Source organism: Coregonus lavaretus (genome assembly GCF_964263955.1).
Source record: "Coregonus lavaretus genome assembly, chromosome: 22".
NCBI classification, from domain to species: domain Eukaryota; kingdom Metazoa; phylum Chordata; class Actinopteri; order Salmoniformes; family Salmonidae; genus Coregonus; species Coregonus lavaretus.
In genome coordinates this window covers 14,681,326-14,708,542 of record NC_140009.1, presented here as the reverse complement: position 1 = coordinate 14,708,542, position 27,217 = coordinate 14,681,326, and the positions used below count along the sequence as shown (strand labels likewise).

The following is a 27,217-nucleotide window of genomic DNA, read 5'->3' as shown; positions in this document are numbered from 1 at the left end:
TCAGGCTTTCTGATTGGGTTTCTGTACTCCGAAGGCAGTGATGAAGACGTTGACTACTACGATGATGAAGATGAGGCCTGTGGCAAGGTTCTCCATTACATTCAGTCTGAAGTGCTTACTCTGGTCATTCAAGTTCCACCGCACTGTGGAGAGAACAGGGGAAGTTGGTACACATGAGCTTTATACACACTCACAGCATGCACGTGCAAACACACACGCATGCAAACATAGACTCTCTCTCACACACACACAGATAACTCTACACACACATAAAAAGTATAATCATGAATGAGTGACAGCAGCTAGCCCGGGACTGGAGCCAGTCCATAGTGACATACTGTTTTGTATAAGTGTCTCTCAGGCCTGGTCCTCATGTACCACGGACTAACTCTGCCAACTCTCTTCTGCTTAGTGTCACAGTTTCGGCCGAGGCTGCTCCTCCTCCTGGTTCGGGCAGGCTTCGGCGGTCGTCGTCCCCGGAGTACTAGCTGCCACCGATCTATGTTTCATGTTCGTTTGGTTTTGTCTTGATGTTGTACACCTGTGTCTTGTTAGTCCTCGTTAGTGTCCTATTTAGTTCTCGTTGGTTGTGTTTGTCTTTGTGTGTGATTGCTCTTCTGTTTTCGTGTTGGAGCTACGTACTTCCCTCCAGTGTTTTGGAGAGGTTTTTCGCACATGTTAGTGCGCCGTTTGTTTGACGCCTGTGTGCGCCGTGATTTCGCCTTCGGGCTTATTGTGCTTATTTTCCTACGTGAATATTGCACTAAAGTATTTTGGACTGAGCTTCTGCGTCCTGCGCTTGATTCATGCACCACACCCACCTTCAGCACCCCTTGACAGAATCACACACCAGAATGGAATCAGCAGGATCTGCAGTTACGCCTGAGTCGCTCGAGGAGCATGTCCGCGGGCAAGATGACCAGATACGACAACTGGGGACCGCTCTACAGGACGTCATCAACACCTTACACCGATGGGAGGCCAGCGGGGTACCCACACCTCCACCTACCCTGCCAACCCCATCGGCCGGTCCACCAGTCCCAGGTCCGGAACCCAGGGGGATTCGGCTCTCGCTCCCGAGGGCGTATGACGGAACAGCTGCCGGGTGTCAGGGGTTCCTCCTGCAGGTGGAGCTCTACCTGGCCACTGTACACCCGGTGCCCTCGGGACACGAGAGCGTTTCCGCCCTCATCTCCTGTCTCACGGGCAAGGCGTTGGAGTGGGCTAACGCCGAGTGGAGGAAGATGGACGCCAACACCATCTCCTACGCCGAGTTCTCCCGTCGCTTCAAGGCCGTGTTCGACCATCCACCTGAGGGCAAAGCGGCGGGGGAGCGTCTAGTCCACCTGAGACAGGGAAGGAGGAGCGCACAGGCGTTTGCTCTAGAGTTCCGGACTCTAGCGGCGGACGCAGGGTGGAATGAACGGGCCCTCATCGACCATTTTCGATGTAGCCTACGGGAGGACGTTCAACGTGAGTTGGCCTGCAGGGATACCCATCTTACCTTCGACCAGTTGGTCGATATGTCCATCCGTCTGGACACCCTGCTGGCCACCCGTGGACGTCCCGAGGGGGGTCCGTCCATTCCGCCCTCCGGCACCTCCGAGCCGAGCCCTATGGAGCTCGGGGGTGCCGGCGCTAGAGAAAGGAGGAGGAGGAGCCCGAGGGGGCCTGTCTCCTGCACCAAGTGCGGTCGTGGAGGGCACACTGCGGCCAGGTGCTGGGGAGGGTTCTCCGGGGGAGAAGACAACAGGCCACGCACTGGGGGGGCCTCCCAGGTGAGTAGACGTCCCACTTACCCAGAGCTTTCTGTTGCGCACTTTTGTATACCTGTTTGTTTTCCACAGGTTGCACCTCATTCCCAGCATAAGGCGCTAGTAGATTCAGGCGCAGCTGGGAATTTTGTTGATCGGAAGTTTTGTTTAGATTTAGGGATCCCTCTCCTACCTGTTGACAAACCTTTTCCCGTTCATGCCTTAGATAGCCGCCCGTTGGGGTCAGGGTTGATTAGGGAGATCACAGCGCCACTTAGGATGTGTGCGCAGGGGGGTCATGAAGAGACTATACAGCTGTATCTGATCGACTCTCCTGCGTACCCAGTGGTGCTGGGAATTCCCTGGTTAAGCACCCATAACCCTGCTATTTCGTGGCAACAGAGGGCTCTCGATGGGTGGTCTGCTCAGTGCGAGGGGCGATGTCTGGGTGTTTCCGTGGGGGCGACTTCGGTGGAAAGTCCAAACCAAGTGCCCGCACTGCACATTCCGCCTGAATATGGGGATTTAGCTCTCGTGTTTAGTAAAACTAGGGCGACGCAGTTGCCTCCTCATAGACAGGGGGATTGTGCGATTGATCTCCAGGCAGGAGCAGCGCTCCCACGGAGCCATGTGTATCCTTTGTCTCAAGAGGAGAGAAAAGCTATGGAGACTTATATAGCCGAATCTTTGAGACAGGGATACATTCGGCCCTCCACTTCTCCCGCCTCCTCGAGCTTCTTTTTTGTGAAGAAGAAAGATGGAGGGTTGCGCCCGTGCATTGATTACCGTGGTCTCAATCAGATTACTGTGAAATACCGTTATCCACTCCCTCTGATTGCGACCATGACGGAGTCATTGCATGGAGCGCGGTTTTTCACAAAATTGGATCTCAGGAGCGCGTATAACTTGGTGCGCATTAGGGAGGGCGACGAATGGAAGACAGCGTTTAGTACCACGTCAGGTCATTTCGAGTATCTTGTCATGCCATATGGGTTGATGAATGCTCCATCAGTCTTCCAATCCTTCGTAGATGACATTTTCCGGGATATGCAGGGACAAGGGGTGGTCGTGTACATTGATGATATTCTGGTGTACTCGTCTACCCGAGCCGAGCATGTAACCCTGGTGCGTCGTGTATTGAGGAGGCTGTTGGAGCACGACCTATATGTCAAGGCAGAGAAATGTCTGTTTTTCCAGGAGTCGGTCTCCTTTTTGGGTTATCGGTTGTCCGCGTCAGGGGTGAGAATGGAGGTGGATCGTGTGTCCGCTGTGCGTAATTGGCAAACCCCAACCACTGTAAAAGAGGTGCAGCAGTTCTTGGGCTTTGCGAATTACTACCGGAGGTTTATCCGGGGTTTTGGACAGGTGGCAGTTCCCATCACGTCCCTTCTGAAAGGGGGTCCGGTGCGCCTGCAGTGGTCAGCTGATGCGGACAGGGCCTTTGGGAGACTGAAGGACCTGTTTACGTCGGCTCCGGTGCTGGCGCATCCGGATCCCGCATTACCCTTTCAGGTTGAGGTGGACGCGTCTGAGGCAGGTATAGGGGCCGTTCTCTCTCAACGGTCCGGCACGCCACCTAAACTCCGCCCCTGTGCTTTTTACTCAAAAAAGCTCAGCCCGGCGGAGCGTAACTATGACGTTGGGGACAGGGAGCTGTTAGCTGTAGTTCAAGCCCTTAAGGTGTGGAGGCATTGGCTTGAGGGGGCTCAACACCCTTTCCTCATTTTGACTGACCATCGGAACCTGGAGTACATCCGGGCAGCGAGGAGACTGAACCCTCGCCAGGCTCGATGGAGTATGTTTCTCACCAGGTTCGTATTTAAAATCACGTACATCCCTGGGTCCCAGAATGGTAAGGCAGATGCGCTGTCCCGGCGGTATGACACGGAGGAGAGGTCCGCTGAGCCTACTCCCATACTACCGGAGTCTTGCCTTGTGGCACCGGTGGTGTGGGAGGTCGATGCCGAAATCGAGCGAGCGTTGCGTACCGACCCCAGCCCTCCACAGTGTCCTGAGGGTCGGAAGTACGTTCCGCTCGAGATTCGGGATCGACTCATTTACTGGGCTCACACGTCACCCTCCTCTGGACATCCGGGTATTGGCCGGACAGTGCATTGCCTTAGCACTAAATACTGGTGGCCTACTTTGGCTAGGGATGTGAGGGTTTATGTCTCCTCCTGCTCGGTGTGCGCCCAGTGTAAGGCGCCCCGACATCTGCCCAGGGGTAAGTTACAACCCCTGCCCGTTCCACAACGACCATGGTCCCACCTCTCGGTGGATTTTGTGACAGACCTTCCCCTCTCTCAGGGGAATACCACCATCCTGGTCGTTGTGGACCGGTTCTCTAAGGCCTGTCGTCTTCTCCCTATGTCGGGTCTTCCTACTGCCCTACAGACCGCTGAGGCCCTATTTACCCACGTCTTCCTGCATTACGGGGTACCCGAGGATATAGTGTCTGATCGAGGCCCCCAGTTTACCTCCCATGTTTGGAGAGCGTTCATGGAGCGTTTGGGGGTCTCGGTTAGCCTTACCTCAGGGTACCACCCGGAGAGTAACGGGCAGGTAGAACGTGTCAACCAGGATGTGGGTAGGTTTCTGAGGTCGTATTGCCAGGACCGGCCTGAGGAGTGGGCACGGTACTTTCCCTGGGCCGAGATGGCCCAGAACTCTCCGCCACTCCTCTACCAACCTAACCCCCTTCCAATGTGTGTTAGGGTACCAGCCGGTTCTGGCACCGTGGCAGCAGAGCCAGATCGAGGCCCCTGCGGTGGATGATTGGATGAGGCGCTCGGAAGAGACGTGGAACGCTGCCCACGTCCACCTGCAGCGGGCCGTCCTTCGTCACAAGGCGAGCGCCGATCTCCACCGCAGTGAGGGGCCGGTGTACGCACCCGGAGATCGAGTCTGGCTCTCTACCAGAAACCTACCCCGCTGGAAGCTGGGTCGGCGGTTTGTGGGGCCCTTTAAAGTCCTGAGAAGATTGAACGAGTTGTGTTATAGGTTACATCTACCTGTTGAGTATAAGAATATTAACCCCTCGTTCCATGTGTCTCTTCTCAGGCCGGTGGTAGCTGGTCCACTCCAGGACAATGAGATAGGAGAGACTCCTCCGCCCCCACTGGACATCGAGGGGGCTCCGGCGTACACCGTTCGGTCCATCTTGGACTCCAGACGCCGGATGGGGGGTCTCCAGTATCTCGTGGAGTGGGAGGGGTACGGCCCGGAGGAGCGGTGCTGGGTGCCGCGGAGGGACATCCTAGACCCATCTCTCCTGTCGGAGTTTCACCGGGACCATCCCGCGCGCCCTGCTCCGCGTCCTCCTGGTCGACCCCGAGGCCGGGGTCGGCGCACGGCTGGAGCCGCACGTCAAGGGGGGGGGGGTACTGTCACGGTTTCGGCCGAGGCTGCTCCTCCTCCTGGTTCGGGCAGGCTTCGGCGGTCGTCGTCCCCGGAGTACTAGCTGCCACCGATCTATGTTTCATGTTCGTTTGGTTTTGTCTTGATGTTGTACACCTGTGTCTTGTTAGTCCTCGTTAGTGTCCTATTTAGTTCTCGTTGGTTGTGTTTGTCTTTGTGTGTGATTGCTCTTCTGTTTTCGTGTTGGAGCTACATACTTCCCTCCAGTGTTTTGGAGAGGTTTTTCGCACATGTTAGTGCGCCGTTTGTTTGACGCCTGTGTGCGCCGTGATTTCGCCTTCGGGCTTATTGTGCTTATTTTCCTACGTGAATATTGCACTAAAGTCTTTTGGACTGAGCTTCTGCGTCCTGCGCTTGATTCATGCACCACACCCACCTTCAGCACCCCTTGACACTTAGCTCAGAGTAAACATACACTACCAGTCAAAAGTTTGGACACACCTACTTATTCAAGGGTTTTTCTTTATTTTTTACATTGTAGAATAATAGTGAAGACATCAAAACTATGAAATAACACATATGGAATCATGTAGTAACCAAAAAAGTGTTAAACAAATCAAAATATATTTTATATTTGAGATTCTTCAAATAGCCGCCCTTTGTCTTGATGACAGCTTTGCACACTTTTGGCATTCTCTCAAACAGTTTCATCTTTTTTGTTATTTTGACCAGTTGTCATTTTCTGCAAATAAATGCTCTAAATGACAATTTTTTATTTGGAATTTGGGAGAAATGTTGTCAGTAGTTTATAGAATAAAACAAAAATGTTATTTTTACCCAAACACATACCTATAAATAGTAAAACCAGAGAAACTGATAATTTTGTAGTGGTCTCTTAATTTCTTCCGCAGCTGTATATATATACAGTGGGGAAAAAATGTATTTAGTCAGCCACCAATTGTGCAAGTTCTCCCACTTAAAAAGATGAGAGAGGCCTGTAATTTTCATCATAGGTACACGTCAACTATGACAGACAAATTGTGGAAAAAAATCCAGAAAATCACATTGTAGGATTTTTAATAAATGTATTTGCAAATTATGGTGGAAAAAAAGTATTTGGTCACCTACAAGCAAGCAAGATTTCTGGCTCTCACAGACCTGTAACTTCTTCTGTAAGAGGCTCCTCTGTCCTCCACTCGTTACCTGTATTAATGGCACCTGTTTGAACTTGTTATCAGTATAAAAGACCCCTGTCCACAACCTCAAACAGTCACACTCCAAACTCCACTATGGCCAAGACCAAAGAGCTGTCAAAGGACACCAGAAACAAAATTGTAGACCTACACCAGGCTGGGAAGACTGAATCTGCAATAGGTAAGCAGCTTGGTTTGAAGAAATCAACTGTGGGAGCAATTATTAGGAAATGGAAGACATACAAGACCACTGATAATCTCCCTCGATCTGGGGCTCCACGCAAGATCTCACCCCGTGGGGTCAAAATGATCACAAGAACGGTGAGCAAAAATCCTAGAACCACACGGGGGGACCTAGTGAATGACCTGCAGAGAGCTGGGACCAAAGTAACAAAGCCTACCATCAGTAACACACTACGCCGCCAGGGACTCAAATCCTGCAGTGCCAGACGTGTCCCCCTGCTTAAGCCAGTACATGTCCAGGCCCGTCTGAAGTTTGCTAGAGTGCATATGGATGATCCAGAAGAGGATTGGGAGAATGTCATATGGTCAGATGAAACCAAAATATAACTTTTTGGTAAAAACTCAACTCGTCGTGTTTGGAGGACAAATAATGCTGAGTTGCATCCAAAGAACACCATACCTACTGTGAAGCATGGGGGTGGAAACATCATGCTTTGGGGCTGTTTTTCTGCAAAGGGACCAGGACGACTGGAAAGAATGAATGGGACCATGTATCGTGAGATTTTGAGTGAAAACCTCCTTCCATCAGCAAGGGCATTGAAGATGAAACGTGGCTGGGTCTTTCAGCATGACAATGATCCCAAACACACCACCCGGGCAACGAAGGAGTGGCTTCGTAAGAAGCATTTCAAGGTCCTGGAGTGGCCTAGCCAGTCTCCAGATCTCAACCCCATAGAAAATCTTTGGAGGGAGTTGAAAGACCGTGTTGCCCAGCGACAGCCCCAAAACATCACTGCTCTAGAGGAGATCTGCATGGAGGAATGGGCCAAAATACCAGAAACAGTGTGTGAAAACCTTGTGAAGACTTACAGAAAACGTTTGACCTGTGTCATTGCCAACAAAGGGTATATAACAAAGTATTGAGAAACTTTTGTTATTGACCAAATACTTATTTTCCACCATAATTTGCAAATAAATTCATAAAAAATTCTACAATGTGATTTTCTGGATTTTTTTCCCTCATTTTGTCTGTCATAGTTGACGTGTACCTATGATGAAAATTACAGGCCTCTCTCATCTTTTTAAGTGGGAGAACTTGCACAATTGGTGGCTGACTAAATACTTTTTTTCCCCACTGTACACTACCGGTCAAAAGTGTTAAACAAATAAAAATATATTTGAGATTTGAGATTCTTCAAATAGCCACCCTTTGCCTTGATGACAGCTTTGCACACTCTTGGCATTCTCTCAACCGGCTTCATGAGGTAGTAACCGGGAATGCATTTCAATTAATAGGTGTGCCTTCTCAAAAGTTAATTTGTGGAATTTATTTCCTTCTTAATGCGTTTGAGCCAATCAGTTGTGTTGTGACAAGGTGGGGGGGGGGGGGGGGGGTATACAGAAGATAGCCCTATTTGGTAAAAGATCAAGTCCATATTATGGCAAGAACAGCTCAAATAAGCAAAGAGAAATGACAGTCCATTATTACTTTAAGACATGAAGGTCAGTCAGTACGGAACATTTCAAGAACTTTGAAAGTTTCTTCAAGTGCAGTCGCAAATACCATCAAACGCTATGATGAAACTGGCTCTCATGAGGACTGCCACAACAGGAATGGAAGACCCAGAGTTACCTCTGCTGCAGAGGATAAGTTCATTAGAGTTACCAGCCTCAGAAATTGCAGCCCAAATAAATGCTTCACAGAGTTCAAGTCACAGACACATCTCAACATCAACTGTTCAGAGGGGACTTTGTGAATCAGGCCTTCATGGTTGAATTGCTGCAAAGAAACCACTACTAAAGGACACCAATAAGAAGAAGAGACCTGCTTGGGCCAAGAAACACGATCAATGGACATTAGACCAGTGGAAATTTGGTCTGGAGTCCAAATTGGAGATTTTTGGTTCCAACCGCCGAGTCTTTGTGAGACGCAGTGTGGGTGAACGGAAGATCTCTGCATGTGTATTTCCCACCGTAAAGCATGGAGGAGGAGGTGTTATGGTGTGGGGGTGCTTTGCTGGTGACACTGTCTGTGATTTATTTGAAGAATCTCAAATATAAAATATATTTTGATTTGTTTAACACTTTTTTGGTTACTACATGATTCCATATGTGTTATTTCATAGTTTTGATGTCTTCACTATTATTCTACAATGTAGAAAATTGTAAAAATAAAGAAAAACCCTTGAATGAGTAGCTGTGTCCAAACCTTTTGACTGGTACTGTATGTGTGACCAGGACACAGTCAGTAGAAGGAAACCATGTGTTTGATGTATTTGATACCATTCCACCCATTCTTCCCCAGCCATTACCACGAGCACATCCTGCCCAATTAAGGTGCCACCACCTTAAATGGTGTGAAGAACCCTGCCTCTGTCTCTGGCTGTGTGTGTCTGGCCCGGCCCAGGGGGGATGGTTTGTAGGGCATTCACAGCACGCACCACCAATTTAGTATTTAGTATAGAAGCCTTGTGACTTGGTGAATGAGTGTTAATGCTGAGAGAGTGGTTAAAAACATATGGGCTGGACATCCTAAGTGTGTTCCTACTGGACACTGTAAGAGATTAGTTACAGTGATGTGACCTGCACCCATCATTAACTATCTGGTTTCACAAGAAAATTATAATTTAAACCAGAGTGATATGGTGCAGAAATCATGGGAGCAAACGTGAGGGCAGTGATGTAGACATGACAAAGAGCAGTCTCTGTGATGTAGACATGATGAAGAGCAGTCTCTGTGATGTAGACATGATGAACAGCAGTCTCTGTAATGTAGACATGATGAAGAGCAGTCTCTGTGATGTAGACATGATGAACAGCAGTCTCTGTAATGTAGACATGATGAAGAGCAGTCTCTGTGATGTAGACATGATGAACAGCAGTCTCTGTAATGTAGACATGATGAAGAGCAGTCTCTGTGATGTAGACATGATGAACAGCAGTCTCTGTGATGTAGACATGATGAAGAGCAGTCTCTGTGATGTAGAAATGATGAAGAGCAGTCTCTGTGACATATACATGATGAAGAGCAGTCTCTGTGATGTAGACATGATGAAGAGCAGTCTCTGTCCAGCGCTGAAGATCAAGGTCACTGTCAGCCTGTACGGTCACGCCTGAAGAGTTTAATCTTCAACACCCCCGTCCTCACACACACACACACACACACACACACACACACACACACACACACACACACACACACACACACATACACACACACACACACACACACACTCACACACACACACAGCCGTCTCTCGGGTCAGCCTGCTGACAGCAGCACTAAAACCCGGTGAACTCTGACCTGGTCATATGCCTGGTTGCCATGGTACAGCACCTCAGCAACGCTGCAGTAGGTAATGGGTTGTTTGTCAGGAGACATTGGACTTGATAGGTATGAGGTCATCCACAGTTAAGGTCAACACAAAGTGTTGAGGGAGGAGGAAGTTATAAAACACATGTTCACTGATGAAGATGAGACACAAAGGGCTCATGAAGATTAAGAGACACAAGGGGCTCCATTTAGACAGCGTGCATGAGCGGGACTAGTGTCAAAAGAGTCCATAATACAGCATTCATTACGCAGTGTTAGAATGCAACGGTCTAATGTAGGCCTATTTGATGCAACCGCAAAAGTGTTGCATTCAATATGCTTTTTGTAAAAAATTCCCCCAGAGAGAGACAGTGTTGTTATCCTCACCGATGAAGATGAGGAGGACCCCCACAGTGACCTGCAGGCTGAGGGAGATGCTGATGAGGGTGATGAGGGGAGTGTACAAGGAGAAGTCTGGGCCCTGCTCCAGGACAGCCTTCAGCTGGGAGGCGTTGGCCATGAGCAGGGCCACGTCCAGCATGCTCTCTGCTGCACTCTTCTTATTGGCATAGTGGTTCATGTTCAGTAGAGCAGAGGGGCTGACACCGTGCCAGCCACCTGTATGGGGGACCTGGAGACACAAACACATGTCAACAATACAATCAGATACACATGGTTATCTTGTTGAAGAACATGCACATAACTCAAATTTTCACATAAACCTCCCATTGACATCAATTCATGATTTAGACTTGCTTTTTAAGTGGAAGTTTAGCTTAGCATGATTCATCTCACAATGAGACAAAACACACTCAGTAATCTATGATGTGTTAATCATATGTTATCATATGCACCACTATCATATAATTTATGACAGTAAAGCCATTATGAAAGCAACGTCCATGTCTTTAGAAAACAAGCACTCACATTAAGTGCAGGCGAACACACACACACTTGGCTAAGTTCCAGACTATGAGCTCATCTCTGCGGATCCCCCCACGCTCATACACCCCTTCACCCAGTTACACTGAACGCTATCTGTATGTTTACATTGCAAACCTGTCTATGTTTACAAAGACACACTTGTGACCTAACACTGTGGCCGTGGGGTTAGTGAGGACTTTCCGGGCCAGAGGAGCAACACCAGGTGCGGGTCGAGGACACTTCAGGACAGGGATCTCTGGTTGTGAAGGGATCCTGCTACTTTGTTCCTGCCCTGTGTGGGAACTGTACATTAACTTTGTCAACCTGATAATTTAAGTAGCCTACTGAATGCTAATGCATCATATTTTTGTATATGTCATGAAATGAATAATGAATAGATTAAAGTGATCCCAGGTCATATTATATGTCTCAGATGAATGGAGGATGTATGATTAAATTAATCCATTCCTCCAGGTATTGATTCCTCTATGGCTGATGATGATAGATAGCAGGTTATAGGGGGAGTTCAGGGCTGCTCTGATGACTCTGTACCATTCAGCTCCCACAGGATTCTGTTCAGGGGCCTCATTAATAAAAGTGCGTGCGCACAAAAAATACTCTAAACCTTGCGTGTGCCAGTTTTCCCGCAAAGGTTGGTATTTATCCATTTTGAACTTGACGGGAAAGTGTGCGTATCTCCACGCAAATCACAAACCATGTGTGCGCAAAAGTTGATCAACTGTATTGCAAGCAAATATTGTTCTTTAGGTGGAAATGGAAGTGTTTGATGCACAGGAATTATAATAATGGTAGGCTAATAAAAACATTAAAACGTTTGCTTAATGATAAAAACAGATGCATTTGCAGTTGGTAAGAAGATCGCCTAATATATTTATTTTACATGTATTATATAGGCCTAAACCATAATCATATTGCAGGGCATGTCTCTCCTTTTCTGACATGACTAGTTCATTCCCGCTACACAATAAATATTAGGCTACCATTTATCCATCGCTCTTTCAATAGCCACCTATGCGCGAAAGTAAACAGACCGGTAGCCTAAGACAGTATGGGTAGGCAACAGTATTGCTGTGCGATAGGAGCGGGACATAATGGCCTATTTAATCTCAGAGCCTATACCAAGGCAGGAGATAGAAACACAATCATCTATTGATAAACAAAATATTGAACAGCAATTCGTATTTTGCATAGAAGTGTGGGCTGTAGTAGCATTTACTTATAAATTGTTAGAAAGGTTGATCAATCTTGCAGAATGCGCAGCCAGTGTTTGGCACTCGCTACAGGCGGCATGCGTTTTTCGTTTTTTAAAGACACTGCAAAAGATTAAAACATTCTGCCCACAACTCTACAGAAATGTGATAACATTTGCCATTGCGGTTTCTTTTAGAAACTATCATGGCCCAGTTCCAATACCTCCAAATCATACAGCAAATGAGGCCGTTTTGTTACCATAAAAGGTGAATGGAGGGCGTTTTCCAGGCGGGGTTGTAGCGCTCGTTCACGAGCCCACATATGTATTATGGTCGGATTAATCAATGGAAACATTCATACAGTATATGATGCGTGCGACAGTTTGATAAATCCCAATAATTTGTTGCGCACACAAATCCTAGAATCTCCATGTACCCCAGAATTTAGTCCAACATTTACGCACGGTTGATAAATGAGGCCCCTAAACCCTTAAACTCCCTTAAAGCTGGAATGATTAATGGTGAAACTGCCACATCCGTTTTAGATATTACAAGAACAAAGAAGTTATTGCAAACAACAAACACAGTTTTTTTGCCTGGCGATAGAACATCAGAATATGTACTGCCATTTTTTTTACCACACTGCTCGATGCACCGCACCTCCATTTAGTCCACCGAACAAAAACTAGAAGAAAGCTGCTGGGGCGGACAATGGCGCTGTTTCCCCTAATGCGGATTCCATCTTTAAAGTGCTGCTGACTAAATATGTATTGCAATGACTGAACAACTAGGCTTCCTGATGAAAGTGAACTTGAAGTTACGCTAAACTATCTCCATTGCATTAACAACCATTCAATAACATTTAAAAATTGGATGCATGTATCCCCCCTCTTTCCAACAGCTGTGGAGGACTGGCTGTTAAATTGTCAGTGATGTGCCACAGTGCTGTATACAGACAATCTTCCTTCCTTCCCTCTGTTCCAGGAATAGAAACAGTGGATGAGAGGGGCGGTAGGCTTCACAGCAGAGAGAGACAGTCAGAGGTTCTGTTTTAGGAAGGGGAGAACAGAACCCTCTAATTTACCACAGAGCTGAGCTGAATTACCATGCCTTCAGGGAGAAACTGGCAATGCTGGTGCAGTAACCCCCGAGAGAGCAAGAGAGACAGAGAGAGATAGAGAGGGAGAGAGGGAGAGGGAGAGGGAGAGAGAGAGATAGAGAGGGAGAGGGAGAGAGAGATGGATGTGTTCTCTGCAGTAGCTGGTGTGTTGATTAGCCACCCAATATCCCTTAAATGCTGAGGTGGTTAGGCTATATGATGAGCTTTACAATTCTGTGAGGAAACCCGGCTAGATGCATTTAAATATCTAAAGTACCCCTGTGCTTTTTGGGGCGTGGCCTGACCTATATTTCTGGCATGGCTCCTACTGTGCTGCACATCTCTGCAATGTTCACAAACAATCTGGATCACCATCCTTCCCATCAGGATGTGCTATTGAATCAACCAACCCCTAAATAGACATACAGTTGAAGTTGGAAGTTTACATACACCTTAGCCAAATACATTTAAACTCAGTTTTTCACAATTCCTGACATTTAATCCTAGTAATCATTCCCTGTCTTAGGTCAGTTAGGATCACAACTTTATTTTAAGAATGTGAAATGTCAGAATAATAGTAGAGAGCATGATTTATTTCAGCTTTTAATTCTTTCATCACATTCCCAGTGGGTCAGAAGTTTACATACACTCAATTAGTATTTGGTAGTATTGCCTTTAAATTGTTTAACTTGGGTCAAACGTTTCGGGTAGCCTTCCACAAGCTTCCCACAATAAGTTGGGTGAATTTTGGGCCATTCCTCCTGACAGAGCTGGTGTAACTGAGTCAGGTTTGTAGGCCTCCTTGCTCGCACACGCCTTTTCAGTTCTGCCCACAAACTTCCTATAAGATTGAGGTCAGGGCTTTGTGATGGCCACTCCAATACCTTGGCTTTGTTGTCCTTAAGCCATTTTGCCACAACTTTGGAAGTATGCTTGGGGTCATTGTCCATTTGGAAAACCCATTTGCGACCAAGCTTTAACTTCCTGACTGATGTCTTGAGATGTTGCTTCAATATATCCACATAATTTTCCTTCCTCATGATGCCATCTATTTTGTGAAGTGCACCAGTCCCTCCTGCAGCAAAGCACCCCCACAGCATGATGCTGCCACCCCCGTGCTTCACGGTTGGGATGGTGTTCTTCGGCTTGCAAGCAACCCCTTTTTCCTCCAAACATAATGATGGTCATTATGGCCAAACAGTTCTATTTTTGTTTCATCAGACCAGAGGCCTTTTCTCCAAAAAGTAATATCTTTGTCTCAATGTTCAGTTGCAAACCGTACTCTGGCTTTTTTATGGCGGTTTTGGAGCAGTGGCTTCTTCCTTGCTGAGTGGCCTTTCAGGTTATGTCGATATAGGACTCGTTTTACTGTGGATATAGATACTTTTGTACCTGTTTCCTCCAGCATCTTCACAAGGTCCTTTGCTGTTGTTCTGGGATTGATTTGCACTTTTCGCACCAAAGTACGTTCATCTCTAGGAGACAGAACGCGTCTCCTTCCTGAGCGGTATGACGGCTGCATGGTCCCTTGGTGTTTATACTTGCGTACTATTGTTTGTACAGATAAACGTGGTACCTTCAGGCGTTTGGAAATTGCTCCCAAGGATGAACCAGACTTGTGGAGGTCTACAATTTATTTTCTGAGGTCTTGGCTGATTTATTTTGATTTTCCCATGATGTCAAGCAAAGAGGCACTGAGTTTGAATGTAGGCCTTGAAATACATCCACAGGTACACCTCCAATTGACTCAAAAATAATTGACTCAAATTACGTCAATTAGCCTATCAGAAGCTTCTAAAGCCATGACATCATTTTCTGGAATTTTCCATGCTGTTTAAAGGCACAGTAAACTTAGTGTATGTAAACTTCTGACCCACTGGAATTGTGATACAGTGAATTCTAAGTGAAATAATCTGTCTGTAAACAATTGTTTGAAAAATTACTTGTGTCATGCACAAAGTAGATGTCCTAACCGACTTGCCAAAACTATAGTTTGTTAACAAGAAATTTGTGGAGTGGTTGAAAAACGAGTTTTAATGACTCCAACCTAAATGTATGTAAACTTCCGACTTCAACTGTATTTCACCAAGATAAAAACTCTTACAACCCCGACTGTGAGCCTTTAAAGAGTTCTTGCACTAAGCATTACAAAGTCACACAATCTAAACAACTCTTAAAAACAAGCCCTCCGTGTTCCTAAAGAACTGACGTCACACTCTTGTCCTTGTGATAAGTGACAGACACTCATCGGTATAACAGAAGACATGCAACCAGAGGTCTCTTCACAGTCCCCAGGTCCAGAGCAGAGGCTGGGAAACACACAATATTAAATAGAGCCATGACATTTTTACATTTTAGTCATTTAGCAGACGCTCTTATCCAGAGCGACTTACAGTTAGTGAGTGCATACATTTTCATACTGTCCCGCCGTGGGAAACGAACCCACAACCCTGGCGTTGCAAGCGCCATGCTCTACCAACTGAGCTACACGGGGCCCCATGACTACATGGAACTCTCTGCCACCCCAGGTAACTCAAGCTAGCAATAAAAACAGTTAAAAAAACAGATAAAAGAACACCTTACTGCACAAAGGGGACTGTGAAGAGACAACCTGTATTGTATTGTAATTTGCACTGTACTATGTATTAGACCTAAATATTGTGTATTTGTACTGATATGTAAGCTATGTGTGACGTTTTAAATGTATGTATTTCAGTCCTTGACTAATAATGTTCTGTTATACGTATTATATCATGTTTCATGTGGACCCCAGGAAGAGTAGCTAATGGGGATCCTAATAAATACCAAATACTTGAGCCAAACACAGTGATCTCTGTGCTGCACATTGTCACGACCTGCTAGGGTCACCTGCTCTCTTCTCACACACTGAACCCACTCAGAGGGCATTCAAGGACATCCCTTATGCCTTAATCAATAGGTCTTATAGTAAGATAGCCTTGTGTGAGCCAGGAGACCCCAGGTTGTGAAGGTGTAGGCTATCCCTAGGACTGACTGACACTGCATTCTGGGAAACCTGACTTGTTCAATTTCTTCATCGCTGGCTGACACAACAGAATGATAGTGGTAATTTGGCACGATTGAGCATGAGCGATGACATAGGTCCAAAGACAAGTGCACAACCGCACACGCGTGTGCACACACACATACTTAACTTTTCATTAAAAGTACAGAACGCAACCGACTGACTGACGCAGTTCTGTATTTGAATAGAACTCTCGATTGAAAAGCACAATCGAACAAAGCATAAATTAGCATATGATTGCACTGACATTCTCTACTGGAGAGGCAGTGTTAGTCAATCACTCTGCAGGTCCATTGTTATTCTGTCTGACCAAAAACGGACGGTCCTCTATTTTGTTATTATTAATTATTCAACTCAACAATCCCCATGTGAGGGAGAGAGAGAAGGAGAGAAAGGGATTATTATTTTATTTTTTTAACAAGCCTTTATTGTAAATGTAAGAAGTGCACACAGATTCAGTGCAGCATCCATGGTATAATAAATAAAAGGAAAACAATCAAGATAAATGCTAAATGTTCAGTTAATTGTCATCCCCCTCTCCACTCATCCACAAAACCAAGTGCTCCCTCCACCTCAGAACAGAACACTTCCCTGTAAAGTGCTCCCTCCACCTCAGAACAGAACACTTCCCTGTAACATGTTGGTCTCAAAGCCCAGAAGATCCTTCAGTGACAGGATATGACAGTCATTAGACCTTAGAGAACAATCACCACATCCTGCCCTTGACCAGACTGAACTGTGTGTTTCTTGCCTAGGCCTAAATACATAGCTGTCTTAGCACGAGAGAGAGAGAGTGAAAGAGAGAGAGAGAGAGAGACAGAGAGGGAGAGAGAGAGACAGAGAGAGAGAGAGAGAGAGAGAGAGAGAGAGAGAGACAGAGACAGAGAGGGAGAGAGAGAGACAGAGAGAGAGAGAGAGACAGAGAGAGAGAGAAACTGAGAGTGTAGAAGGTCGCTGCAGCAGTCATTTAGAATAGCAAGGCGGAGATAGCTGCCCACGTAGGTGAGTAATAAAGCTCTAAGGAAATCATGTGGTGTCACTCTCTGTCTGCATACCTCTCAACACCGCCTGCCCAGTAGGCGTGGATTAAATGTGTCACTGACTGCAGCCCAAGCAGTCCCTAGTGATAACTGTCATAACTGTTTCCTATCCTCTAGTCTGTTACAGCACAGTTACCTGATCTAATTTTGCAAGACAGCTAGCCTATGTGCTAAGGTAGCCTGGTCCCAGATCTGTAGCCTATACCTTAGCCAACTCTTCTGGCTATCATTGACATGCCACACCTGTTAGTATAGCCTAGTAGCCTATGTCTCGCTTTTGTTTGATTGATTCTGCAGATTGTCTGTCTTTTCATTACATTTATAGGGGCTTTGAAAAAGCCCCGCAGAATCCATCTGGTCCTAGTAAATTCTGGCAGCGGTGCCTGGCTTGCAGCACTCTGGTAGGACCCCTCTCCCCACAACCTCAAACCCCCATTGAAAGTGCTTCTATTCAGTTCAAGTAAGCACACGCTTTCACAGACTCCAAAACAATTTCTACACACTGTTCTCAGCTTAGCGAAGCCAAATGAAGACAATTTAGAGGTGTGAATTACACAATTTTTGTGAAAATAGATTATTTGTCTTGTTTGAAAACATGCATTTTCTTCACTGTAGATCAAGCTTCCGCACAATGTTCTTGGGGGTTACTGCACCAACGTTGCCAGTCTCTCCCTGAAGGCATCGAAATTCAGCTCACCTTTGGGAAGCCTGATGAAGACAAGTTACAGTTGTGAATACTACACTATTGTTGTGAAAATGTATAATTTGTCTACAAACATGCATTTTCCTCGCTCTGGGTACTCAGACTATATGCTGTTGAACGGCTATATCATAAAAGCTTTCAAAGATTCAATATTTTCAGTTTAGGGAAGCCTGATGAAGACAATTTAGAGTTGTGGATGCAATGATATTTTTGTGAAAAGTGATTCATAATTTTCCTTGATCTGGGTACTCAGAATAGGCTCTAGATATTTACCATACAAGCACATAGACTTTCACAGACTTTAAGCTCATCCTCATTTCGGGCTGACTCTGACAAAAAAAAATCTGCTGTGTGAGAAGTGAACTCATTTAACCCCAGACCAGCATCAATGAACAGCTATGCCTACTCTCACTGTTTCAATCTGTGAATGGGGGTTTTCTAAGCTGCCAGACAATTGTGGTGCTAGTCTGCTATTCCCTAGTAGACTGAGGGGCAGGTTGGGCTCCAGGCTATACAAAAGGGAAACTCTCTGGGATACGTACTGTACACTATGGTTACAATTCTATCTCTTTAGCCGACTCCATTGTCAGGAAAAAGAATGGCAACCAGACTAGGCGACATCCTGACAATTCCATCCTTACAGTAAGAATACAAGACAACAGCGTGTAGCATTTATACAGACCAAGTTGCATTTATCATCGGAATGTTTTTTATTCTGTTCTTGCTTGACTTGCAGTATGCGTGGTTGGGTTTTAAATTAAGAGGATGCTGCTACAGGATGTGTGTCACTCTTTGCCTCTCTCTCTCTCTCTCTCTCTCTCTCTGCATCAGCACTTCTGTGTTCTCCATCGATCATGTCCCATCAGCCTTCTCTGCTCACCTCAGATTCTGGCCTGTGTCCAGCCCAACGTTATACACAACTGTATTTAATTTTCATGGTTCTCTGAAGGGCTTTTAGTTTTACATCCCACCGGAAACAGATGCAAGCACTGCTATTCCAAAGCACAGTATACTGTACCTTACCTACATTACAGTGGCAATGCAATGCAACACAACTTAGCCTGTAACCTATAGCCTGTAGCTCCCATGATTAAATCCGGACCTCAAGGCTTCGCAGCACTGTTGGTTTACCGTATTCCCCTTGAATCAGGCACCGATTCAGACCTAGAACACCAGGTAGGCCTAAGTGGAATCTCTGGCTCAGTGGTGACTCGTCATTCACCTGTTTAGCTAAAATATATATATATATACAGTGGGGAAAAATAGTATTTAGTCAACCACCAATTGTGCATGTTCTCCCACTTAAAAAGATGAGAGAGGCCTGTAATTTTCATCATAGGTACACGTCAACTATGACAGACAAAATGAGGAAAAAAAATCCAGAAAATCACATTGTAGGATTTTTTATGAATTTATTTGCAAATTATGGTGGAAAATAAGTATTTGGTCACCTACAAACAAGCAATATTTCTGGCTCTCACAGACCTATAACTTCTTCTTTAAGAGGCTCCTCTGTCCTCCACTCATTATCTGTATTAATGGCACCTGTTGGAACTTGTTATCAGTATAAAAGACACCTGTCCACAACCTCAAACAGTCACACTCCAAACTCCACTATAGCCAAGACCAAAGAGCTGTCAAAGGACACCAGAAACAAAATTGTAGACCTGCACCAGGCTGGGAAGACTGAATCTGCAATAGGTAAGCAGCTTGGTTTGAAGAAATCAACTGTGGGAGCAATTATTAGGAAATGGAAGACATACAAGACCACTGATAATCTCCCTCGATCTGGGGCTCCACGCAAGATCTCACCCCGTGGGGTCAAAATGATCACAAGAACGGTGAGCAAAAATCCCAGAACCACACGGGGGGACCTAGTGAATGACCTGCAGAGAGCTGGGACCAAAGTAACAAAGCCTACCATCAGTAACACACTACGCCGCCAGGGACTCAAATCCTGCAGTGCAAGACGTGTCCCCCTGCTTAAGCCAGTACAGGTCCAGGCCCGTCTGAAGTTTGCTAGAGTGCATTTGGATGATCCAGAAGAGGATTGGGAGAATGTCAGATGAAACCAAAATATAACTTTTTGGTAAAAACTCAACTCGTCGTGTTTGGAGGACAAAGAATGCTGAGTTGCATCCAAAGAACACCATACCTACTGTGAAGCATAGGGGTGGAAACATCATGCTTTGGGGCTGTTTTTCTGCAAAGGGACCAGGACGACTGATCCGTGTAAAGGAAAGAATGAATGGGGCCATGTATCGTGAGATTTTGAGTGAAAACCTCCTTCCATCAGCAAGGGCATTGAAGATGAAACGTGGCTGGGTCTTTCAGCATGACAATGATCCCAAACACACCGCTCGGGCAACGAAGGAGTTTCTTCGTAAGAAGCATTTCAAGGTCCTGGAGTGGCCTAACCAGTCTCCAGATCTCAACCCCATAGAACATCTTTGGAAGGAGTTGAAAGTCTGTGTTGCCCAGCGACAGCCCCAAAACATTACTGCTCTAGAGGAGATCTGCTTGGAGGAATGGGCCAAAATACCAGCAACAGTGTGTGAAAACCTTGTGAAGACTTACAGAAAACGTTTGACCTGTGTCATTGCCAACAAATGGTATATAACAAAGTATTGAGAAACTTTTGTTATTGACCAAATACTTATTTTCCACCATAATTTGCAAATAAATTCATTAAAAATCCTACAATGTGATTTTCTGGATTATTTTTTCTCATTTTGTCTGTCATAGTTGACGTGTACCTATGATTAATATTACAGGCCTCTCTCATCTTTTTAAGTGGGAGAACTTGCACAATTGGTGGCTGACTAAATACTTTTTTCCCCCACTGTATATATATATACAGTATATATATACAGTTGAAGTAGGAAGTTTACATACACCTTAGCCAAATACATTTAAACTCAGTTTTTCACAATTCCTGACATTTAATCCTAGTAAAAATTCCCTGTCTTTGGTAAGTTAGGATCACCACTTTATTTTAAGAATGTGAAATGTCAGAATAATAGAGAGAATGATTTATTTCAGCTTTTATTTCTTTCATCACATTCCCAGTGGGTCAGAAGTTTACATACACTCAATTAGTATTTGGTAGCAGTGCCTTTAAATTGTTTAACTTGGGTCAAATGTTTCAGGTAACCTTCCACAAGCTTCCCACAATAAGTTGGGTGAATTTTGGCCCATTCCTCCTGACAGAGCTGGTGTAACTGAGTCAGGTTTGTAGGCCTCCTTGCTCGCACACGCTTGGGGTCATTGTCCATATGCTTGTGGTCATTGTCCATTTGGAAGACCCATTTGCGACCAAGCTTTAACTTCCTGACTGATGTCTTGAGATGTTGCTTCAATATATCCACATAATTTTCCTTCCTCATGATGCCATCTATTTTGTGAAGTGCACCAGTCCCTCCTGCAGCAAAGCACCCCCACAGCTTTTTTTATGGCGGTTTTGGAGCAGTGGCTTCTTCCTTGCTGAGCGGCCTTTCAGGTTATGTCGATATAGGACTTGTTTTACTGTGGATATAGATACTTTTGTACCTGTTTCCTCCAGCATCTTCACAAGGTCCTTTGCTGTTGTTCTGGGATTGATTTGCACCTTCCTGAGCGGTATGACGGCTGTGTGGTCCCATGGTGTTTATACTTGCATACTATAGTTTGTACAGATGAACGTGGCACCTTCAGACGTTTGGAAATTGCTCCCAAGGATGAACCAGACTTGTGGAGGTCTACAATTGTTTTCTGAGGTCTTGGCTGATTTCTTTTGATTTTCCCATGATGTCAAGCAAAGAGGCAAGGTAGTCCTTGAAATACATCCACAGGTACACCTCCAATTGACTCAAATTATGTCAATTAGCCTATCAGAAGCTTCTAAAGGCATGACATCATTTTCTGGAATTTTCCAAGCTGTTTAAAGGCACAGTCAACTTAGTGTATGTAAACTTCTGACCCACTGGAATTGTGATACAGTGAATTCTAAGTGAAATAATCTGTCTGTAAACAATTGTTGGAAAAATTACTTGTGTCATGCACAAGGTAGATGTCCTAACCGACTTGCCAAAACTATAGTTTGTTAACAAGAAAATTGTGGAGTTGTTGAAAAACTTGTTTTAATGACTCCAACCTAAGTGTATGTAAACTTCCTACTTCAACTGTATATACAGTGGGGGAAAAAAGTATTTAGTCAGCCACCAATTGTGCAGGTTCTCCCACTTAAAAAGATGAGAGAGGCCTGTAATTTTCATCATAGGTACACGTCAACTATGACAGACAAAATGAGAAAAAATAATCCAGAAAATCACATTGTAGGATTTTTAATGAATTTATTTGCAAATGATGGTGGAAAATAAGTATTTGGTCACCTACAAACAAGCAATAATTCTGGCTCTCACAGACCTGTAACTACTTCTTTAAGAGGCTCCTCTGTCCTCCACTCGTTACCTGTATTAATGGCACCTGTTTGAACTTGTTATCAGTATAAACGACACCTGTCCACAACCTCCAACAGTCACACTCCAAACTCCACTATGGCCAAGACCAAAGAGCTGTCAAAGGACACCAGAAACAAAATTGTAGACCTGCACCAGGCTGGGAAGACTGAATCTGCAATAGGTAAGCAGCTTGGTTTGAAGAAATCAACTGTGGGAGCAATTATTAGGAAATGGAAGACAAACAAGACCACTGATAATCTCCCTCGATCTGGGGCTCCACGCAAGATCTCACCCCGTGGGGTCAAAATGATCACAAGAACGGTGAGCAAAAATCCCAGAACCACACAGGGTGACCTAGTGAATGACCTGCAGAGAGCTGGGACCAAAGTAACAAAGCCTACCATCAGTAACACACTACGCTGCCAGGGACTCAAATCCTGCAGTGCCAGACGTGTCCCCCTGCTTAAGCCAGTACATGTCCAGGCCCGTCTGAAGTTTGCTAGAGTGCATATGGATGATCCAGAAGAGGATTGGGAGAATGTCATATGGTCAGATGAAACCAAAATAGAACTTTTTGGTAAAAACTCAACTCGTCGTGTTTGGAGGACAAAGAATGCTGAGTTGCATCCAAAGAACACCATACCTACTGTGAAGCATGGGGGTGGAAACATCATGCTTTGGGGCTGTTTTTCTGCAAAGGGACCAGGACGACTGATCCGTGTAAAGGAAAGAATGAATGGGGCCATGTATCGTGAGATTTTGAGTGAAAACCTCCTTCCATCAGCAAGGGCATTGAAGATGAAACGTGGCTGGGTCTTTCAGCATGACAATGATCCCAAACACACCGCCCGGGCAACGAAGGAGTGGCTTCGTAAGAAGCATTTCAAGGTCCTGGAGTGGCCTAGCCAGTCTCCAGATCTCAACCCCATAGAAAATCTTTGGAGGGAGTTGAAAGTCCGTGTTGCCCAGCGACAGCCCCAAAACATCACTGCTCTAGAGGAGATCTGCATGGAGGAATGGGCCAAAATACCAGCAACAGTGTGTGAAAACCTTGTGAAGACTTACAGAAAACGTTTGACCTGTGTCATTGCCAACAAAGGGTATATAACAAAGTATTGAGAAACTTTTGTTATTGACCAAATACTTATTTTCCACCATAATTTGCAAATAAATGGTCCTCTGTAGCTCAGCTGGTAGAGCACAGCGCTTGTAACGCCAAGGTAGTGGGTTCGATCCCCGGGACCACCCATACACAAAAAAAAAAATGTATGCACGCATGACTGTAAGTCGCTTTGGATAAAAGCGTCTGCTAAATGGCATATTATTAATATTTATTAATTATTAATTAAATAAAAAATACTACAATGTGATTTTCTGGGGAAAAAATTCTAAATTTGTCTGTCATAGTTGACGTGTACCTATGATGAACATTACAGGCCTCTCTCATCTTTTTTAGTGGGAGAACTTGCACAATTGGTTGCTAACTAAATACTTTTTTTCCCCACTGTACACTGTAGATTTTTTTTTTTTATGTGCCTGTTTTGCATGTTATTTTGGCATTAATACGTGTCACATATCAGTTTGCAAACAATGTAAAAAAAAATGTATTGAGTTAATAGAGCCGCATACAAACATGGTCTCTTTTTTGCTTTCTTGAGTAAGGCAGCTCAATGCAGGTGTTTCAGCCTAGCTCAGTGCCTTCTTTGGTGGAGGGGCAGCCAGCGGACAATACAGAGCGTAGGGGTTGGTCATCTTCTCTAGTTGCGCCGTGATTGGCTCAGTGTTCTGTCACTCATGGGGACACTACGTCACCGCAAAATCTACAGGGAGAGCTAGAAAGTTCAAGCCTCCTTGGGTGCTGCCATAGATTTACATTGTAAGTGCTCAAGGTCATTGGCCACAGATAAAATGACGTCAAATCACGTTATATCTACCGTAGCTTTGATTGGACTGATCATGTCAACATCATACTTTCAAAATCTTAGCTTGCAAGCTCGACAAGCAGTCATCATCATGAATCACGTCGACAATCTACTGGCAAATCCTTTTCAATCCTTGTCATATGAAGATAAATTATAGATAAAACGTATTGGTGCTCATCGGCCATTGGATATAAACATTAGACAAGTTGGAAAACGCAAATTCAACAGTGAGTGGTTTGGAAGGAATCAGTGGCTAACTGCAAGCGTTGCAAAGCAATCACTATTTTGCTTCCCCTGCCTGCTATTCGATGGAGAGGGTGTGTGGTCCAAGTCAGGGTTTAAGGGTCTCTTATCCAAGCTTAAAAGGATAAACATTCACATGCAACACCATGGGCCAGAAAAGGTTGAATACATTGGCCATGCTGTCAATCCAGCATGACTTCTGCCGCATTCAAACCAACTGGAAACTCAGAACTGGGAAATCTCAGACTTCAGTGAGTTCAAGACAACTGGGAACTCTGAAAAAAACGAGCTCCGACTGGGAAATAAGTTTTGAACGGTCATCCAACTTGGAATTCCAAGTCGGGAACTCAGCCACTTTCTAGAGTTCCGACATGAAGATCACTGACGTCATGATTCAACCTTTTTTTTCTTTATATTTCCCAGTTGTCTTGAAAGGACCATAAATCCAGAGAATGCCAGACTTTGATGACAAAGTTTAATGAAAAAATTTGCCCACAAGAAGGACCACCGCGCCACCTTCCTGTTCAAGTGAGCACAGCACAATGGTGAGTCCAAAAACGTATTGTATGCTGCTGCTGCATAAATTATGTAATATGCCAGGGAGATATGTATACTATAGCTAAGAAAGTAATACTAAGTGTATGTTGTGTAGTAAGCTGTTAGTAGCCCATGTGCCTCACACTAATAATTTAGTCCCTTTGCCCCTCATAACTTAGCCTACTGTTCTGACTTGGTGGTGCACATGCTGTTGGGACAGCTTTATGTAGGCCCTAACAGTTTGTGGGCACCGTTTGTCACTGTTAATAGTGCAATTAATGTATTGTTTAGTGTTGTGTAGTGGCTTTTCTGGCATGCATCCCCCATTTTTTGGGGGGTTTGTCCAACCAAGATTTACATGCTAAAATCGCCACTGGCTAGGCCTAATCAACAACATTTATCAGTCGATTAACTACCAGGTAGAAAATAAACAAGGTAGTACTGCGGACCCCCAGGCTTGGATTTGAGCTCAGACAGTGCAGAGGAAATGAAGTCCTCTGTGAGGACAGAAAGCAATGTACAAAGCGTCCATGGGACATTATTCACTCTCACTGTGGGGAGACATATTGTAAATGACACCAATTGCACATTGTATCGAGCGTAAATATATTATATTCTGTCCTCCGTGACTCGACTGTGACAATCTCAGGACAGTAGCTAGACATACCGGTAAGCATGCACGCACGCACGCACACACACACACACACACACACACACACACACACACACACACACACACACACACACAAACACACACACCACACACACACAAACACACACACAAACAAACACACACACACACACAAACACACAAACACACACCACACACATCACACACACACCACACACACACATCACACACACACACACACTCTCTCTCTCTCTGAAATTAAATGGAGCTATTAGAGGGACAGGGACAGACTGTTGGGATGACACAGTGAAGCTCATTTCCTCCCTCTGTAAAGTGTTATTGCTTTGTAAGCAGCACTAAACTACCTCCCAATAACTGGGGAAATGGGAACACACCATGTCATTAAAAACACTGTCTAGGGGGCTAGTTAACACAAAATTGCTAATGAAAGTATTTGATTGAGCACTATCGTATCAATACCATAAATTAATTTAGCCAAATGAATACACCAAGCCCTTTTGAATTATTTCCACTGAAAATGTGTGATGAAAGGAAGGAAACTGTTTCTTATTGGAACATTGTGCCAGGGATCCAACAAAAAGGGGCATTCATTATTCACTGGGCCACTCAGGTGCATACAGGCACAACTCCTCAAGGGACGCAGACTGTCACCGGAGACCTGGCCAAAAGATGTCAGCCATTTCAGGAAAGGCTGAGCCTTGGTCTGAACCGTAGACTGTCCCAAACCAAAATCAGAATTTCAACTCACTAACCTCACCTACAAAATCTATCCTGCTAACAAGGATAATAATTTTTATTATAACAATAGCCACGGTTAGATTGTGGGGTGTCCTCCAAAACCATTCTAAACTTTAAATGTGTTGATAACCATACATTGATATATTACATGATTTTGAAAAATTCTAATTAGAATTGAATGGTGTTATGTATCTGATCCCTGTGCTATAAAATGGTGTTGTAAAAGGTTGTAAAAAAATGAAGCATTTCCTAAATTGCATCCAATATGGTTCCAAATAAAGCTTAATTGGTGGAAATGTTGTAGACACAAAGACATGTAGAGACAATTATGGTGCACGATATTACAACAGGTTGTTTTGTAAGTGTTGATAAAATATTTAGTTTAGCTACTATTTAGTTTTTGTCTTCATATCATGTCATCGCCATCGATGCTTAACTCCCACAGAGGAGAGCTGAGGCAGTTGTGCTGTGAGGGATGTCACAGCCTCCGCCTCTTTTAGCGCAGCAGCCTATAAACTCAGACTGGCACCATGGCAACCAATTTTAGAGCAAGTTTAGCAGCTGACTAGCCGCTATCAAATGTAGGGAAACTATAATAACAAATATTGTGTGATTCAGTAAAAGTGTATTTTGTGTCTACAAACATTATTATATTGTTAGGTCTACATTGGCAGGTTTGGTAGCCTAGCTAAACCGCGACAGTGGCTACTGTGGATGGCAATGCAATGGCAACATAGTTTCCAGTCCGTTACCTCTCCTGGAAGTGAGCTAACTTGATACTTTGATGCTAAGTAGGTTGCAACTACAGATCATCACTTACCTCCCCTCCATTTTCTCTGTCGGCGCTTCCGTTCATTTGCATCTTG

The 27,217-nt window shown here is 44.9% G+C and overlaps 1 protein-coding gene across 1 annotated transcript; it reads right to left on the bottom strand.

The window, feature by feature from the left end:
- LOC311150318 (ninjurin-1-like) lies at positions 1 to 27,217 on the bottom strand (the record flags this gene model as incomplete). The annotated part of the gene is made up of 3 exons (XM_084187724.1): positions 27,172 to 27,217; positions 10,188 to 10,431; positions 1 to 143 (listed from the first exon to the last, which is right to left on the bottom strand). Exons 1-3 carry the CDS (start codon positions 27,211 to 27,213, stop codon positions 1 to 3), a joined length of 429 nt encoding a protein of 142 aa, XP_084043850.1. The 5' UTR covers positions 27,214 to 27,217.